Raw genomic sequence first — 17067 nt, 5'->3', positions numbered from 1 at the left:
GGCTCTGCATTCAAAGGAGAGAGAAAGGCTCACAGAGAAGGTGGATGGACATTTTGCATTGAACGCAAGACAACCACACACCCAACTCAGGCATTTCAGTAAAGCGGCTGAAATTAGCCGTGACATCCTACTGCACTTTGCCTCTGCTGCTGTCCGTGCTTAAGTGGGACAGTGAAACGTGTTGCAGGGATGGAGATCCCATAAATGCTACCATTTCACTTGTGGGAAAATCAGAGCCAACATCAGAGTGAAAGCCCTACACGACTGTGTCTCCGAACTACCAGCTCACGTTCCCGTAACATATTCTGTGGGCTGTGCTGAACTAGTGGCCTTAGAAACCCAAACTGGCACGAGTTTGAGACTGCCTTGAAGTGATTTACCTTCTTCATTCCCTCTTCTCCCATTTCTCCTTGCGAATTCCTCGTTTTCCCCTGCTTTCTTAGAGGTCACTGTAGGTGCGTGCTCAGCACTGGAGCAACCTGAACAAAAGGTGTACATAAGAGACTGGATTGTTACTGCATTACAGCCAGCTTCTGGTTAGAGGGAGCCACTAGAGAGGAAATGTCTTGCTGAGTGTTGTCCCCTAGAAACCCCCCAGCCTCCTGACGGCGGTCAGGGACAGAAGTGCAGAGCTGTGGCCCCAAAAGCAGACAGTCTCATGGCTCAGCAGCAGTCACAGCAGTGGGTAGCCTGAGTGTGAGAGGGTTTCTTCCTGATCAGATTAGCCTTATTCACTTTATGTCCCTTACAGAGTTTTTTTTATGCAATTTGATTTTTACAGCGCCATTGTCCAGATAGATGAATTGTTTTGTCTTATGGCAGTGAGCTCCAGAGATCAGTTTTCTATTATGTGAAAAGGCAGAGATTTCTATGGGGTAATGAGCACATCCACAGTCATATTAGACAAAATTCTCCAAACACTTAGCAGTAATACAGGGTTTCCACTTTAAACAACCTCTACAACAAACACACATACGAGTTCCCCAAGGACCTGACTTCCACAGGTATTCAGGGAATCAAACCCACACATAACATCTACTAGGATTGTCAGAAGTATCCGACTTGGAGAAACCATAAAACCCCTTAGAAGAAGGACCGTCTTTTCATAGAATCATAGAGTATCATAGAATCTTTTGCCTTGGGCTCGTACAGCGATAGCCCTCTGGAGTACAGAGCCATGAATAAGGCTGCTGGATGTGCTAGAAATAATAAATGCTGAACCTTTTTCCGAATGATAGCCCATTTAGGTGTGGAGCCCAGATATACATACTCCAAGATTAACTGCTTCTTTTCTTTTTAAATAGGTCCGTGAAAGCCCAACTCATTAAGACGATATATGACCTGCACTGAAATTCCCAGATATACCCATTGTAAAGCCAGTACTAAAGAATCAGCTCTTCTTCCTTCCACCTGCCAAGTCCTGTGTTCACCCTACATCTATCTCCCCTTGTAGAAAAGCTGGCTAATATCTAAGAGGGCAGGGAGAAAAAGCTAAAAATTAAGCTTAGGGCCCGGCTTGGTCATTTGATGAAGTAGTGCAGGATATTGCCTCCTCAGACTAACTAAAATAGGTTGAAAGAGGCACAACTGAAGAACACCTACACGCACCCCCCCTACACACACATCCCTGGAGATGATCCAGAGCAGAGCCACAGTGTGGATCGGCAGCGCTCAGGGGGATGGGGGTCACACCTGAACCCCTCTGGACCACTGATTATCTATCTTCAAGACACAACCTAAATCACAGCCGTCACCCCAGGGGCGTGCACTGCACGACACACCATGCTCTGAACCTAAAGGAGAAACTGCAGCGGGCGTAGGCTTATGGGCTAGGCAGAAGGCTAGAACAGACATCTGGGGTGTAATGCGCAGGAGAGCTGACACGTCTCCACCTTGACCAACTCTCCACCCATGCTGGCAGCGTATGAACCCATACTTCCATTCCCCACAACGGCACGGGAGCCCGAAGCATCCTCTCCCACGCTAGGTGATGAGACCTTGGATAAAACCCAAGCACCCTCTTGGAACCACGCTCCCAGCTGCGGAAACAAAGACCAGCGCGGAAACGGGATCCAGGTCAAGAAATGAGTGAGAGGCCACAAATCTTCGCTACGCGGCACCTATCTAAAGAGGCTGGTGACATCCCAAAACAGACCCCCGCTGAGAAAGGCCAGTCTATAGCGAGCTGGTGGGAATGCTGACAGAAGAAATCCCGGACAGGTACAGGCAAGGGTGGGAAAGAGTTCTGCCAAGGGTCGGAGCTCATCCCTCACGCAGGCTCGTATCAGGCTGACCTGGCTGTACCTCCCATCCTGCGCACTCGGGGCTGGTTCACAGCAGCACCAGGGCAGGCAGAATCAGGCCCGGGGAAGGGCCTGGGCTGGAGGCTGGGGGGGGAAGCCGGGGAGGAGGGCTGCAAAGTGTTGGGAAACAGCCTGTTGTTAGATTTCAGCCCTGAAGTGTTTGCGAAATCTCCCAGACAAGCCTAGCTGGAAATGTGAAGGCCCTGCCGCAGACGGAGCCCCTGCGGGCGAACGCGGCGTGTCGAGATAAGCGTGGCAGGCCGTGCTGAGTGTCGCAGCCCCGTGCCTCCCGAGACCCTCGCAGCTCAAACGCCAGGGAGTAGTTTGTTCCCTGACAAGGCCCTTGTGGGACAAAAATGCATCTTGTAAGGGTCTTCTCAGTGGTTTTCGGCATTTAGGTCACCAGGGCTGTTCTGAGATAAGGGAAGAAGAGCGAGCCCCCTTTTAACTCTGGGGGCTGGTATGCAGGTTCACACCCAGGGCACTGCTCCGGAGGGCCTGGGAAAGGCGAAGATGGAGCTTGGTGGAAACCTCCTCTCCGTGCAGCACATACCGTTTTAAAGGCTTGACTTTTTGTTGGCTGCCCCACCATAAACCAGGCTTTCCCCCACTGAAGCCAGCAGGCAAGGTGCAGCGAGCCGTAGCTCAGCCGAACCCAACGGACACTCCTCTCCCTCCGTCGGGTACAAGCCGGGAGCAGCCTCACCGGAACGGGTGGAAGCAGGATGGCCCAAAGCCAGCAGGGATCCCCGGGAAAGCCCTGCCCGCAAGGACCCCCGCATCCCCGCCTGCCCGCTGAGCGGAGCGAGGGAGCCCGTTTGCCAAACCACACGGAGCTCAGTTGCTCAGCGATCAGCTGCGCTTCCTACCCTCGTGCTACTGATTGTGCAAACATGAATGTAATTAGTCTAAATAATCACCAAAGATTTAATAGGAGCCAGACCACCCAGAGGCCAAATAGCTGGCGGTGGAGCAGGGAAGGTTTGTTCACTGGTTTTTGTAACACTTGCTAATGAAGTGAGGTCGGATAGCAAAGCAAACACCCTCCACTAGCACATCCCCTGGGAATGCTGTATGCTGTGGGAAGCCCCATGTCCCTTGAAGCCAAGAGCGTTCTCTCAGGATAGGCAACATGTGCTACTACCATCCCTGCTTTTAATTTATCGCCGCCTGGAAAGCCTCCCTGAACGATTATGAAACCAAGCTCTGAGCCCCAAAATAAGCTCCCATCCCAACCCAAGCAACTGAAAACGCTCCTCACATGGCACACGGCAAGCCACTGAGGCCATGACCAACAGCTCATGGGTAAGCGAGTTCACCCACACGCCTGGGTGAAGCAGCGTGCTCGGAGCACGCAGCAGCGCTCAGCCGCTTCCAGAGGCATGAAGCAACACTCCGCATTGTATCCTTCCTTCCTCCATGCTCACCCACCATTCATTGTATCTCGCCAGCTAATTACAGAGCTGACAAACACACCCAGCTGGGGACATTCAAGTTGTTGGGAGCAGCATTGCGGCAGGAACATCAGTTCTTCTGGATAAGCAGAACTTCCTCAGCTGGGTGGTCACTCAAGCCGCTAATTGCATTAACTGTCTCAAAACCATGTTCTGCCGACAGAGCAAGACCTGAGATTCCCCAAGACAGGTCTGTGTTGCAGTTAGGGAGCTGGGAGAAGGTGCTTATTTCTCCAAAATACCGAGAAGCGGTTATTTCTGTTGTCTTAAGGGTAGGAGTGCTGCAGATCCCACCCTTTCTGGGGAGACAGGGACAGTCTTTGGAAATCCCCGCTGGAGCCAGCAGCAGCCCCTCAGTTCAAAGCTCCTTTCTTTAGGCCTTGAATTCTCGGCCATAAAGTCTCTGAAGAGGTTTTGATAACTTGCCTATCTTGCAGATAAGCAAAGCTTTGGATGAATCCCACACGGTCCTCTATCTGCTGCAAGTCCTCATTTGTTTTCCGCCGAGGCACTTGCTGGTTTTCCTCTCCAAGGTGTTGGACAGAAATGTCAAGAGGCTGAAGGGGCGGCATTTGAGATGGGAATTTTTGCCAGGATGATTTTTCTTTCTCTTTTCTAAGTGCTGTGGGGCAAAGTGGTTGAGGGAAAACCCAAGTGATAACTTAGTGAGACAGGTTTTTCTCACGGGAGCTGTAGGTTTACCCCTTATGCAGTGAGAAGGAAAGGCAGAGAGGAAAGACAGATGAAAGGTTTGCCCTTTCAAATGGTTTAAGTTGAGGGAATTTTAAAATGGCATATTCTATTTACATTTGCAGGGACCAGGCCACAGGATCTTCAACTAAAGAAACCTGCACTCTGAGTCTGGAACAAAGTACATAAGCAGAGCCTAAAGAGAGACATTCCTGATTTCTGCGAGGCCTTTCTAGACAGCCTTGTCCAGGGAAAACTTGTGAAAGGGAACGGGAAGAGAAAGAAGTGAAGGAGAACAGCGACTGGAGAGATTTCCCAAAACAAATCAGAAAGAAATAGCCATATCATCTCCCCGCAATGCTGCACGCCCCAGGAGTTCCTTGCAGGCAGCCGCCAGCCCAGAGACAGCCGGTTATGCCCAGGTTATTTGTTTTTCTCACTTTAGCAGTGTCACATATTTAATGTTTTAAAAAATAGTATCTTCTTTTATCTGCGGCAGGATACAAAGCAAGAAGCAGCTTCCTAAAGCAGCCAGGCAGAAGGGAGCTGGCAACCTGTGCTGGGTCAGGAGGGTAGGAAGATTAAAAGGAGATGGGATTTTGCTTTGTCCTTCACGGAAGACTTTATCCCCTCCAGATACACAACAGAAGCTTTCTCTCCCTTGGAGGTTGGCCGGCAATGGCCTTCCTGTCTCTCAAAGCTGCTCCTGGGTCAGGCACAGGGCAAGCTGCGAGCAGCGCAGCCCCGTCCTCCGCCCCGGCCGCAAACCCCGCCGCCGGCCCCCCGCTCCCCACGCAGCCCACCTGCGCGGGGCTGCGCCACCAGGCGCCGCGGGACGCGCGTCCCTGCTCCCGCGGGCGGCGCGCATCCCTGCGCCAGCCCTGGCTTCTCGCCTGCTGCAGGGGCATGCTGATCAATTAGCGCACAACAAATAATTAAGCTGATGAATGTCTCTGTTTCCTGCTTGCCGACTGCAGTTGCCTCGAATTTACGCCCAGAATATGACTGAATTTATGTGTTGCCATTTGTAGCATTCAAAAGACATCTTTAATGATTTCTTTTAAGCTCTCTAGCCTGATCGTGAATAGTGCAGGGCAAATACTCATTATTTCCTATCTAAGCAGCAGCGCTGATTAGTCGGCAGTCGGTCAGATAAGTCACACCGCTCTGTTCTCCCCTCGCTGCACAGACGCACAAGGTCATTTGCCACTAATGCTCAAACGCAAAAGGAGAACGCGGCCTAACCAAATGCTGCACGGAAGCCTCTCGTGCATTTTCAGGGCAACAAAACAGGAGCATGCAAAATCTCACGTTAAGTGAGAGGGCTCAGAATTAAAGTGAGTGAATAATTTTGCTTTCACGTGGCCTGGTTCACGGCATTGCGTGCAGCTGAAAGTGCTTTTGGGAGGGTAGTGGGATTGCAGTGAAACTTAAATCTTGACAGTTTGCGGACATTAAAGATCTGAAGCCAGCTCTTACTTGACTGTTAACTCCTGAATCTTCACATGATGCAATGTTAATCTTCAGCCCTTTCCTAAAATAATGTGCGGAGTTGCTATGTTCTGCTAAATGTGAACCATGTGTCACCTCAGCAATGGCTGCAACGGTGAAAAGATGATAAATCTAAAGCTTGTAAAATGTCCTGTGACATTTTGGGAGAAAAACAGGTGTTGCATAAATGTTAGACATTTATGGGTAAACTTGCAGAGGCTTTAAAAGACTGACACATCTGCCACATAGTATGTAACCCTGAAAGAAAAGGAGCAAAGCAGTCTCTTTCATGTGTCTCGCTCTTTCTACAACCGTATGAAAATACATTCTCATCTGGTATTGGAATTAACAGAGCTGGGCTCGCCCCTCCCTATGTCTCCTCCAGGTTTTTGGCTTTTACACCCAATGTGTATTTTAAAACTGTGCCTTTTTAAGTAGGTGGCAAACTACGCTGGAAGGATTTGGTATGCGGAGTATTTTTATTCAGCTCCCTTTTCTCTCACCTTTCATTGTTTTTCCCTTTGGAATATCTCCTGTAACGCTCCACTCATAAACCTCTTCAAAGGGAGGACTGTATTTGAACAGCCTTGCCTGAAATCTGGTCCCAGTCAAAGGCCTCAGACGGGAAAATAACTCGCAGAGCCGAGACCCGCGGCCCCACGGCTGCTGCCGCAGGTGTCAGCGGCCGCTTTGCAGGCAGAGAGGTCCTGCCTGCCGCCTCTTCGGCTTTGACGCCGCAGCCCTGCCGCCCCGGTTATTATTTCCCCCTTTACCCTATAAATGTAATTAACTGGGGCTTAGCATCTTGCTTTTGGCACGGAAGGTCCAAGGAGAAGGTGGTTTTCTCACTCCTCCCGAGCGCCTTGTTCAGCCCCTGGGACGTTGGTGGCATTTTGGGAGAGAGGAGAGGATTTTGGAAGCTGAATGCGTGCCGAGGAAGCGATGGGCTCTGTGGTTTGGCCCTCAAACTGTGTGATCGCTAGGATGGGGGTTTCTAAAGCACAAACTAGCGTAAGTCTAATTCCTCCAGTCACAAAGATACAGCTCCCAATGAAGTCAGCACAAGCAGACTTATCTCCAAAAAGCAACAAAACCTCCCCCTCCACGGGCGAAATGCATCAGACGTGTGACCAGCTGCCTCTCGCTGAACCACTTGCCCTTTGCATCGAGCAGTTTAGCACAGAAACCAGTAACCAACTGGGCTACAAAGTGCTTTCCCCCTCTTGGGTGGTCGCTTCGTTTCTGGGTGGCAGTGAAGCAGCAGATATTTTGAGTGTGACTCGCCTGGCTGGTAAGCGCTCACGACTCTGTGCAGATCCCACTCTGTCTCAACTCCCTGCCCAGCAATAAATTCTGCTCCCAAACCTTAATCCTATCCCTCTCTCCCTCAATTCGGCACTCACATCCCTTGTGTTTCAGTCCCGTCGCCACCCCAGCAATGAGTTGTGCCCTTAGCTCCTGTCCTGATAGCGCTGGTTTGGGTCGGTCCCCTCCCGGCCACCTCACTTCCATTCCTCTGGCACCTCTTGGGATTTTTCATCCCCTGCTCTCAAGCCTGGAGGCAGCGAGATAAAGTTTCCCAGGCAGGCTGCTGTAGGAGGACGAGACCTGTGCCATGCTGAGCTACCAGGCACTTCCAGTTCTGCCCTCCCAGCAGAGGCCAACGAGCAAGCTGTGCCTGCCCTCGGGCTGCTCCTCCCAAGGAGGTGGAAAATCAGCCAGAGATAGGAATCTCTTGGAGACGACACTTGAAGACAAGCCGCTGCCTGTCACCCTGCTCGTCCCTGCAGCGGTCGTTTCAGCAGGGAGCCCTGTACGGGCTCTCCGTGCCCTACTCCACCCTTGGGGAACAGCGAAGCTCACCTGCCCGTGCTTCCCTCTCAGCACGTGGCTCGCAGGGACACTTGCAAAGGAAACACAGCAATACAGGGGAAAATTTGTCCAAAAAAGCAGTTAGGAAAGCTACCTCTTCCCGCACCTCCTACACAGTGGAGAAATGAACTCCTTCCACGTGCCAAGACATGTCCACTTCCCTTCCCCAGTGCTCCCACATGGGCCAGAGATAGCCCACAGTGCTGTACTGGTAAGAGATCTTTGGCTGAACCAAGCAAAAGAAGCCTCCGAGCCAAAGCTGTCTTAGAAAGGACTGTTCCCTGCAGAGAGGTCTTCAGTCCCTCAGCTGTGGTAGAGAGGACCTTCTTCCTCAGATGGGTGAACGGGTTGACATCACATTCTGAGCCCAAGCTCCCTTTGTCTGTTCTCAAGTTTTGTTATTTATCAATATACAACACATACCTAACATAGATAGACTTTCTTCATTCTGGTCTATGCTCCAACCTTGAAGACAAGGTAAAAACCTCACATCGCAGAAGCTAAAATTTTCTCTCCTTTCTTTGGGAAACAAGTTCAAAATCTATCCTGGTTAGAAACATAGGAAATGTCGTACTGCTCCAAACCACAAGCTCCACTGCTCCAGTCACTGCCTCTAGCAGTGGCCAGAACTGGGTGTTAAGCATAAAAAAGGGTGATGTGTGGAGGGATCCTTCCCCAGGCTCAAGCAGCCAATGGTTTAAATATTCCTGAGACAGAAACTGCATCCAGATCAGAGTGTTTAGCAGCCACTGATGTAGCTAACCTCCACGAATATGCCTATTCTCTTTCTGACTTCAAATATATTTTTGTTCTTAATAATACTGTGGCAACGCATCCCGCCATTCAAATACACATTGTGCAAATAAGCACTTTCTTTCACTTGTTTGGATCTGCTTACAGTTAATTTGGCTGTGTGGTAAGAAACAGTGGAATTTATTTTCTACAGCATCCTCCCTGCATTAAATAATGTTTTTATAAATCTCTGCCACTGACAATGCCCACTGTCCCCTTTGCAAGATTTGCACGTCCTGGTCTATGTGGTCTCCGTGCAGAAGATATTTCACACCTCTGCTCAGCCCTGCTGCCGTGCTCCACACCCCTCTCTGTTCCACTCTGTCCTTTTGGAGATGGGATGGTCAGCGAGCCATGCGTATGTGGGTACACACGGATCCAAGTACAGACCTACAATGATGCTTTCGTTTCGCTCTCTGTTCTTTTCCTAATGACTTCTAACCTTTAGTTTCCTCTCTCAGCATTAAGGGCGGATATTGGGACAGGCAAATACACCCTTCTCAGTGTTGTGTGAAGGTCTCCTAAGCAGCAGGTGCAGCTTTTCTGATGAACATCCCCCAGGGTTTTGGAGGGAGCCAGCCTTTGCCTACAGGCAAAGAAAAGGTAGAGTTTATTTACAATAAGAATGAATGAATGTCTCTGACTACTTTATTTAAGAACCTGTCTTGCACAGGCATAAGGCAGGTTATGATGGGAAATGCACATGCGTATCAAGAGAGAACTTCAAAATGAACCAACAAGAACTCAGCGCCTATGCCTGGACTGAAGGTTCTTCTGAGGCCTTGCACTGCCCCTATTCTAGCAAAAATAAAATTTTCCCAGGCACAAAGCAGCACTCACCAAGGAATTCCCAGTGAAAAGAGGAAGCAGCATCCCTACCTTTTTGGTCTTGACTGTTGAGGCACAGCAGTCCCCACCATCATAGTTGCAGAAGGCTCGGTTGTTGATGGAGTCACAGTAGTTGTCCCCCATGAAAGGCTGAAAAAGGAAATAGCAGAAAAAGACTGTGAATGTGGACATGGATGAACCTGTAACAACATGCCAGAAGGAAAACGTGAAGACTTGAAGGAGCTGTATAGTTTGTAGCTTTACCAACTGCCCTGAAAAGCAAGAAATAATTATTCCCTTCTCCCTTCAAAGCAGACAGAAAAAAAAAGGACTCTAGATGGAAGGGAAATGAGCCCTTGTTGGCTTTTCACATCCCACATAAGATGCTGCTTCAAGAATATTAATTTGACTAGGCCCAGAGACAGCAGCAAGGCATCTAAAATTGCAGCACCTTTTGGTAATTTTAAGTGAACCTTCCAAAACTATGTGGGATAAGAAGAAGATTATGTATAGCAGCAAAACTGGCTTGCTTTTAATATCTGTACTTTCCACCACAGTTCTCCTAACTATGCAACAAGTGTCAGCATTGAGGGCACAACACATATCACAAAGAAAAATGGAACTGGTCTGAGCTCAGCACAGGGACCACATGTTCTCATTCTCCAACCACTGTTTGTGACCTTGGCCATGACACTTAATCTCCCTCCGCTCCACAGCTCAGAGCTGGGATAATGGCTGTGGACGTTATTATATTCAGAGGGACGTTGTGGAGAGCTATTAAGTAAAATTCATAAATCACTTGGAAAAAGAAAATGTGGTCACTAGTCTATTTGCTGCACAGGACCTGAATAATAATCACAATTCTGAAGAAAAGGCTTGAAGTCTGGTTTTTCATTACATGTTGGAGCCCTTTTGGTCAGTAAGTACAACAGTCTTTCTTGGAAGTCAAAACTGTGCCTGATGCTAAAAAAGGCCCGTGCCTGGTATGAGCAGCACTGAAAGGCCAGAAAAATGGATGCTCAGCAGAGAGCACAGCCGTATCTCTGTAACACTTCTTACACGCGCAGGCTCACGGCGCCATTCCCATTTTATCTGCTCTTCGGAAAATGCATCTATTCTGCACTGTGAAAAACACACCAAGGCCTTTCCTACAAGAAGGCATCACTGCAGAGCAGGTGGGAGGTTTGTGGAGGTTTCCTGGGAGGATTTTGCAGCAATTGCTGTACCAGAGTCTCCCTGAAGACAGATACCTGAAGAAGCAGCAATGAGAGCTTGCCGTGCCCTCTCCAGACAGAGCCATGGCCATGCTCTTCAGTATTGAAATGGACCCTACAGAGTGGTACAAACGCAGGCTTTTACGGCTAATGTTTTGCAAATTCAAATATTTCTATCAGAATGTAGGAATTTCAGGCAATGATGGCAATATCGGACCAGAGCAGGACTACCAGGAGGTAACTGCTGCATTGCGCATCACTCGGTTAGCTACACGCAAATACTACGAGTGCTGACAAGGAAATCAGAGTTACAGGGTGAGGCTCCTCTCCCTGTAAACCAGCTTAACTCCATTGACTTCCACAGAGATTGACTTATTTATACAAGCAAAGACTTTGACTTGCAAACGTCCTTCCAATTTAATTAATATGCTAAGAGTTAAAAGGGAACGATTTGTAAGTAGATGGAGAGATATTTTTATGCCAACCTGGTCATATTCAAAAATGTGAACTTTGCCCATCCTCCCAAGACATTGTGTAGACTTCTCCATGTCTCCCTTGTATTGCCTCGCTGTGCCTGCTTGTCAAGAAAGGCTTGCCCATGCCTCTGCCTGCACTCTACACCTATGAGCACTGGAAAATCAGTAAAAGAAACTTGTGGAAGAATCTGCCTTTCACTCACACTGGCACAGAGTAGGCAAGCCAGTCCTTTGGAGGAAGAATGGAACAAATAGCATCTATTCTGATTTGGTACCAAAATCCTCATCTGGGCGACCCTGAAGGCCTGGCTGTGGAGGGTGAGGTTGCTATAGGTCTTCATGCGTATCTTAGTGCTCCTAGGTTTTTGGAGGACTATACAGGTAGTCCAGAGGGACTAGTTTTCTACTGAAACACCCAAGTTAGCTGCCGAGAAGTACGGGGCTGACTCATAAACCTCTGTTCCTGCCACTAGGGAGCGACAAAAAATCACATTGCAGCAGCAGTCTGGGTTACCACTGTGACCGCCAAGAGTAAAATAGTGCCCCGCTTCCAGCCTTCTGTTCAGGGAACCCACCCTAATGCTAAGGATGTTAATACATGAGGGATTGTATCAGCTTAATGGCCCGGTACTATTGACCTACTGGCTTATTAGTCCCTGTTTCCATAGTCGTGAAAAAAGGCTTGGTGAAGATGGCATTTCTTCTGAGATCTTAATGCCAGAGAACAAGCGCTGGCCCGTTCATGGACCCTGGAAGCATCGTGCTCTAAAAATGATGCTACAGACCATTATCAATTGTCTGGGCAAAGCCTTCCAAGATGATAGATTGCGATGCAGTGACACTGCTGAATGAATGATGAAAAGAAGAAAGTTCCTATTGATGCAGAGGGGTCTGGCAATTAACAATGATGGAAGGGAAGAAAATGCTGAGAAAAAGCATGTCTGTAATAATGGCTTCTGGTAAATTATTACATCATTGCAAAGTTTGTCTCAGTAACAACTGTCCTGAAACAGCAGGAGAATGGATACCCAATGGTGCATCAGCACCTGAATGGCATTTCTTAATGGTCGCTGGATGTTATTTTAGCTCTCTTTGGAGAATAGGGGCGCTCAGCCAGCCTGCATGAATGCAATGCGTGAGACGGCTTATGACATTCAAAGCACTGACAGCAGAATGCTTTTCATTTAGGGAACAACTAGACAGAAACTATTACATTGTTGGAGAGTTATCACCCTCTTGGGCCCAACATTTGTATGCGAAGGAAACCTGTCTTTCACTTCAAGACAAATCACGTCGCACAGCAATGTGATCTAGAGTTTCGTGTCAGATTTAGGAGTTCTGCGCCATGTTCTGCCACTCCGGGCAAATAACTTCAATGTGCTCGTAAAACTGGGTTACTGGGTGCTGAGCGCGCAGTCAGTGCTGCAGGAAGTCAGGAGATGTGGGGTCAAGACACAGCTCTTCCACTGCCTGTCCATGTAACCCAAGCAGCCATCTATCCCTCTGCCTGGGAGCTACCCCATTTCTAAAATGGGCATGAAGCTTCCCAGCCTTACAGAGGTGCCACAAGGATTAACTTCTTGACGTGGGTGAGAATCTCAAGGGTTGGCATAATGGAAACTGCATGAGCACCGTGACCCAGAGAGAGGTGCTCCCAAGCCCTGTTTAACCACTGGAAGCATCTTAAGACTTCTCAGACTTCTCAAAGACTTTTGCCAGAAGAAACAAAATAATTGCTTTTTTTCAAATAACACAAAAGACTGTAAAAATGTATCACAGCTGAAATGTAACTGCATTCTTCCGATTTTTTTTTTCTGGTTCAGATGGACGTACACAGTGGAGGGATGTGTGATCTTCTCACTGTCCAGCTGTTCTGTCCACCCAGTGGTATCATCTCTGCCTCTGGCTTCCCTAAAGTTTATCTGCACAAACCAAAGCCCAAAGCCTAGCTGGCCTTGAAAAGAATTGGCCTTCTAAGAAGATGTAAAAATCAAGGAAAAACAACTGAAAGTTTCTGCAACTTCCCAGAAATTCCCAGATCCTCGGAAATTCTGACATCTACTAATGCTGCTGAGCCACTTGATCATTTAACTCCCGTGAGACTCACCCAACCATCAGCTCTAGGAAAACCACCGATTTCACACCACCGAGCGTCAGAACCGACTCAGGAGATCACAGTCTGTTCGATAGGATGGTCAGGGCAAAAGCCTGTTTGCCTCACTTGAAAAACAGCCTTTACCACCCAGGTGGCTGCAGTGACTGCTACCATAACGTTTGGGAGAGCAAGCACGGACCACCTGAGCTAACGTGAAAGCTCACCTCGCAGCCTTTGACACAATGAATCAGGGAAGGGTGAGGGTACCACTTGAGTCCCGCCGTGCAGACAACGCTCTGGAGGGGAGAAGAAAAAAAAACAAAACAGGTTAAGACAAAGAAATCAGTGTATAGAAAGTCAGCGTGCTGGCTCCTATGACTCTCCTGTACTTAACCAATGAAGTTCGGCTCCTAACACCTCTTGTGTTCTCAGGACCTGGCTGTCCTCCAGGTATTTACAAGAAGTGTTGGACTTGACACTTGCAATAACAGAACATTTGAGATTAAAATAATATTTAAGGTTCTCCTAAAATGTCATGTCCAATATTTCACTCATGGTGGGAGAACGTGTCAGGGAAAGGCAAAGGCACAGGTCCACTTTCTTGCTCTTGGGTAGCGGGGAGACATTTTAGGAATTAATTGAGGGATTTCTTTGGTACTGCAAAACATTGTTCTCTTTTGCTAGCCATCACATCTGTGCTTCTCAAAGATGCTAAAGGTGGACTTTCAGATCCATTTTCATACCATCCTTTATTGAAGATCTTAAATGGAAGCACCTCCCATTACATGCCTTCAGAATAACCCCTGAAAGGACAGCATCGTCTGCTACGTCATATAAGCTTTATAATAATTTCTGTATTTATAGTAAATTCTGGAGCGCCCAGTTTGGGGCAAAAATGATGACCATCCTACTCAATGATGACACACTCAGGGCAGTCGCTGTTTGCCTGTGGACATGGAAACTTAGATTTTAAGAGTGGATGAAAAGTTTGGCCAGTCAGTGGAGATGGTGGTTCAGCACCATGGAGGTCTAGGAGGTACGTTCACCAGGACACCAGGCACAACATTCATTGCGCGCTATCATCCATGGATGAAACACTACAATGTCCAGTTGGGCAAGACGAACACATAGGCACTTGCCCAAGGGCAGGGGTCGAGATTGAATGGAGGCCCAGGGAAGGAAGGGATTAACATTTGGGAAGACCTGACGCACAAGCCATCCCTTTCCCTGTTTATTTGAGGACTAATTTAAGCCATCTGCAGGGGAACCTCAGCATGTTTTTACAGTTTCTGTCATTTGAGGCTTACCTGGCGCGTGCTAGAAAAAGGACTTTTATACTATCTGACCTGGGCTGTTTATCTTTCCGATGCTCTCGGATTTTCCACTATTAGTCAAGCCCGGCTTGCCCCACCTGCCTCGCAACAGGGCTCGTCTGTGTGAGCAGAGCAGCGGCCGGGCGAGGGGGAGGACGCTGTTTATCCCCCAGGAGGGAGGCTGCAAGGTGCGGGGGCCCTGCGGTGTCAGACGTTCCCCCAGCGCGCACTTGACAGACAGCTGGAGATTTCCAGGCTCTTGCCTGCCACAAATGGTGACTTTTTTTAGATTTTTTTTCCCCCCTCTTCTGTTTATTGCACTTCAGAGGGAAAAGAAAGGAAACTTTTCTAGGTTTCAAAATAAACAAGGCCAGTCAACAGACCCGGAGGGGGCAGAGTAAAGGAGGCAGTTCAAGAGCATTTAAACACAAGAATTAAACCAAAGTAGAAAAACTCAGGCATTTGCGTCCCATATCCAAGGCCAGCCAGACAATAAGTAGAAGTGCACTTCCAAAGAGCATCTCACATTCCACCGGTAAGAAGCATCAGTATTTACAAAATCTCTCGGTATGTGTGAATGTGTGTGAGCATTTGGAGGTAACAAAAGGAGCCACATAGCCCTGAAATGGGCTCTTAAGAAAAGAGGTTTCCAAGTGAAGGCAATCCCTTGCAGAAGACGCACCGACTACTATCCTCATCCTCCCAATATTTAAAAGCCAGCACCCTTCCTTAGAGGAACGGATAGAAGGTGAAATCTCTGCAAGGACGGTGCTCTCCTTGGAGATCTCACTTAAGGTCATGGCAATCCCAAAGGCAGCACAGCCTGTGGCTGGACAGCCTCCAGGGAAAGGGCGTGCAGCCCTGGCCGCTCTCCATAGCGTAGGAAAGCCGGTTGACCTTGCGCTAGATCCATCACTGGTCAGTGGGACATTCACATTACTCTTGAGTGGTACCTGCCAACGGCTTAGGCCCAGTTACTTCGCCCTCTATTCAGATGATACTTTGCTAGGCTAGCGGACACCATTAGAGCTACTCCAGTTGAATTCAATCCTTCTAACGTTCGCAGAGCTGGAAGCAGAGTACGCTCAGGGAAGGGCCCTCGGCCATGGCCTCGGATTCTTCTTTGCTGGTCTTCCAAATGCTGAATTCCTGCTACCCAACCTGTCTGTACCCTCAAGCTGCTGCTGTGGTGTGTGTGGTGCAATGGGACAGGAGAGAGGTTGTTTGTAGAGGGAGAGCCTGGGTTGGAGAATTAAAAACTGGGGATGATTCAGGTTGCTGGGCATCGTTCCTGCCTCTTGCGGTGCTACCAGGCACAAAGGTGTATAAAAACTGAGATAAACAAACGTATAAAAAACAAGCAAGGAAGGACACAGGCAGCAGTACTGCAGGACGTGATCGACGGCATCAGTGCGCGCAGAAAGGAAGGTGGACTTACACGAGGCCAGCAAAGGATGCAGTAAGAGGTGGATGGAAGGACCACATCCGACACATGCCAGGTGGTGCACAGGGGATGAAGCCTATCTGGCCGCTGCCTCTGCAAGCCCCATCCCTTCCCTGTGCCGCCACGTGCTCCAAGCCGCTGTGGTGACATATGCCGCCCTCATGGCCCTGGCTCCCCTCGTGCATTGGCTTCTGCAGCACAGCTGCCCTCCCGCACGGGCCGCGCTGCGCAGCTGGGTGTATTGACTTTGGTCCTGTCCCCATCCCAGAAACGCCATCCAGCTACATCTGCGGTTTGGTGGCTGTGCCTCCATCTGCTGCGAAGGGAGAGGAAGCCGGGATGCACTCCCACAGTAGGTAACAAAGAGCCAAGAAAGCAAATCAAGCTGTCATTTTCTCCTTGTGAGGGAAGACCTAGTGCCTCCGGTCACAGCGCTTCCCTCCCATGGTGGGACTAACACAATGATGTCAACCATTTGCGGGCTGCAGAGGGGATTAGGTTTCCCCAGGAGAGGCCGGTGGAGAGCTCTCCTCCACCTTAGATGGGTCAAGTGTCCCCCAGGGCTAAAGCCCAGGGACTGGTATCTACTGGTCTCAGCTAACTCTCTCCTCAGGCACTAAATGAACATGACAATTAACCGTGGGCTTAATGTCGTGGTGGTGAGGGGATCGGCCGCTGCTGCCAAGGGAAGGGAGACAGGGCGCTTTGTGGCTGTTTCCTCCTGTAGCTACAGATGGGGTGGGAAGTCCTGCCTTCCCGGGCGCTGAGCCGCCGCACTGCAGTAAGTCATTTCACCGCTCCATGACTCAATTTCCCTCCCTGCAAAATGAGCCCAACACTCACAGAAAAAGGAGAGGGGAAGGAAGGAGGAAAACTTCAAAGCTTAAGTGAATCAGGGAGTATGTAAGGAGAATTCCCCTTAATGACTTCTGGACATCCGTAATCCCAGGGCTTGCAGTGCATATGGGAAAACACATCGCCAGCAGTAGGGCAGCGTCCCCGGCGTGCGGAGGGGCCACGGCCACACTCAACCCCGCTGGCAGGCAGAGTCGGGGCATGCCGACCCTTTCAAGGCTATCCTGTGCATGCACAGTA

General features: G+C 49.2%; 1 protein-coding gene across 1 annotated transcript in view; it reads right to left on the bottom strand.

Moving 5' to 3' along the window:
• Positions 1-17067, bottom strand: part of PAPPA (pappalysin 1) — a gene marked incomplete at its 3' end in the record, with an annotated part of 179051 nt that overhangs the window by 2397 nt on the left and 159587 nt on the right. Inside the window, exons 20-21 of the mRNA XM_082009036.1 lie at positions 13440-13511; positions 9482-9580 (exon numbers count right to left, since the gene is read on the bottom strand). Coding sequence (XP_081865162.1) covers positions 9482-9580; positions 13440-13511 — 171 coding nt within the window. The remainder of the gene's footprint in view (positions 1-9481; positions 9581-13439; positions 13512-17067) is intronic.

Source organism: Phaethon aethereus (genome assembly GCF_964289735.1).
Source record: "Phaethon aethereus genome assembly, chromosome: 20".
Lineage (NCBI taxonomy): Eukaryota > Metazoa > Chordata > Aves > Phaethontiformes > Phaethontidae > Phaethon > Phaethon aethereus.
This window is presented reverse-complemented; position numbering and strand designations above follow the sequence as displayed.